The sequence below is a fragment of the Propithecus coquereli genome, unplaced genomic scaffold, assembly GCF_000956105.1.
Source record: "Propithecus coquereli isolate 6110/MARCELLA unplaced genomic scaffold, Pcoq_1.0 Scaffold117, whole genome shotgun sequence".
In the NCBI taxonomy this organism is placed as follows: Eukaryota; Metazoa; Chordata; class Mammalia; order Primates; family Indriidae; genus Propithecus; species Propithecus coquereli.
In genome coordinates this window covers 4,851,007-4,852,148 of record NW_012135747.1, presented here as the reverse complement: position 1 = coordinate 4,852,148, position 1,142 = coordinate 4,851,007, and the positions used below count along the sequence as shown (strand labels likewise).

Sequence of the window (1,142 nt, the reverse complement as noted above, 5' to 3'; positions counted from 1 at the left end):
TACCTGCTTCAGAGAAATGATCTACTACTATTAAAAGATGAGTAGAAAAGTTAGACATTACTTCTACCGTGGTAATTTTATAGCAGCCTGAAACTCAGGGCCACCAAAGAATTTATGAAAGTTCCTCTAAATCTATAATGTTTTAACATATTCCAATTTTAAAAGTATATATGGAAATAAAAAATCTCAAGGCATGAATTTCTATGTAATAAAAATGAATAAGGGGAAAATGAAAATCCATTAACAGCAATAAGGCAATCATTTTATTAATTTGCAATTCCATATGCGTTTATGTTAGAAAAAACACAGGATTCATTTCAGGGTTCCATCTGCACACTTTCTGAGGTCTGAAAACCATGCTCTAAATTAATATGCATGTTTCATCCAGTGGCTTATAAAACCTGATTTATTCTTTCAATATCCAATGTAAATAAAAAGTTGTACCTACTTAACATTTCTTTAAGAAATCTGATTTCTTGCTAGTTTAATTACATGTACTTTTCTACAATCTTGGATTGAGTTTATTTCAAGCTGAATTTATCTGAAAGATTTGGATGTGAAAGCTGGGGTGCAGGTACTCTGAGCATCCTCCACCTTTGATGGTGTGTACTCACAGCTGACATGATGAGCTCTCCCCCCAGGTTCTGGATCTCAGCTTTAACTTGACTGCAGATTTTCAGTTGATGGGAGTAGAACTTAATCTGCTCCAGGTAGGCCAACAAGTCCTGCTTGCATGATGGGTCTGGACACTACGTGTGCATCAAAGATAAAAGGGGAAATGGCAAAATAAATATTGGGTGGATCAAAGTGGTGAATACACTACTGACATTGCAGGTGACTTATAAGGCAGTAACTTTGTTTTCATTGAGCCTCATTTCTCAGCTCAAGCCCATGTAGATTCTGATATGCTTCTACCATTGCAATACTTTGCTCATTTTCCAATCTTAGTTACTTCAGCTTAGGAAAAAGAAATATTAAAGGAATTTTCGGACATGAAAAGGCATAAAAGTAACTGCCTTTGACTTATGATAAAGTTAGAAGACTTCAGATTACACTTTTAGATAAATCTAAAGAAATATTTAAATTGTAATTATTCCTTTCACCTCTAATTACCATTAGAATATTCCTTGGGACTCATAGCT

General features: G+C 34.3%; 1 protein-coding gene across 1 annotated transcript in view; it reads right to left on the bottom strand.

Moving 5' to 3' along the window:
* CTNNA3 (catenin (cadherin-associated protein), alpha 3) overlaps window positions 1-1,142 on the bottom strand; it is a 2,098,639-nt gene that overhangs the window by 58,235 nt on the left and 2,039,262 nt on the right. Inside the window, exon 19 of the mRNA XM_012658580.1 lies at window positions 615-749. Coding sequence (XP_012514034.1) covers window positions 615-749 — 135 coding nt within the window. The remainder of the gene's footprint in view (window positions 1-614; window positions 750-1,142) is intronic.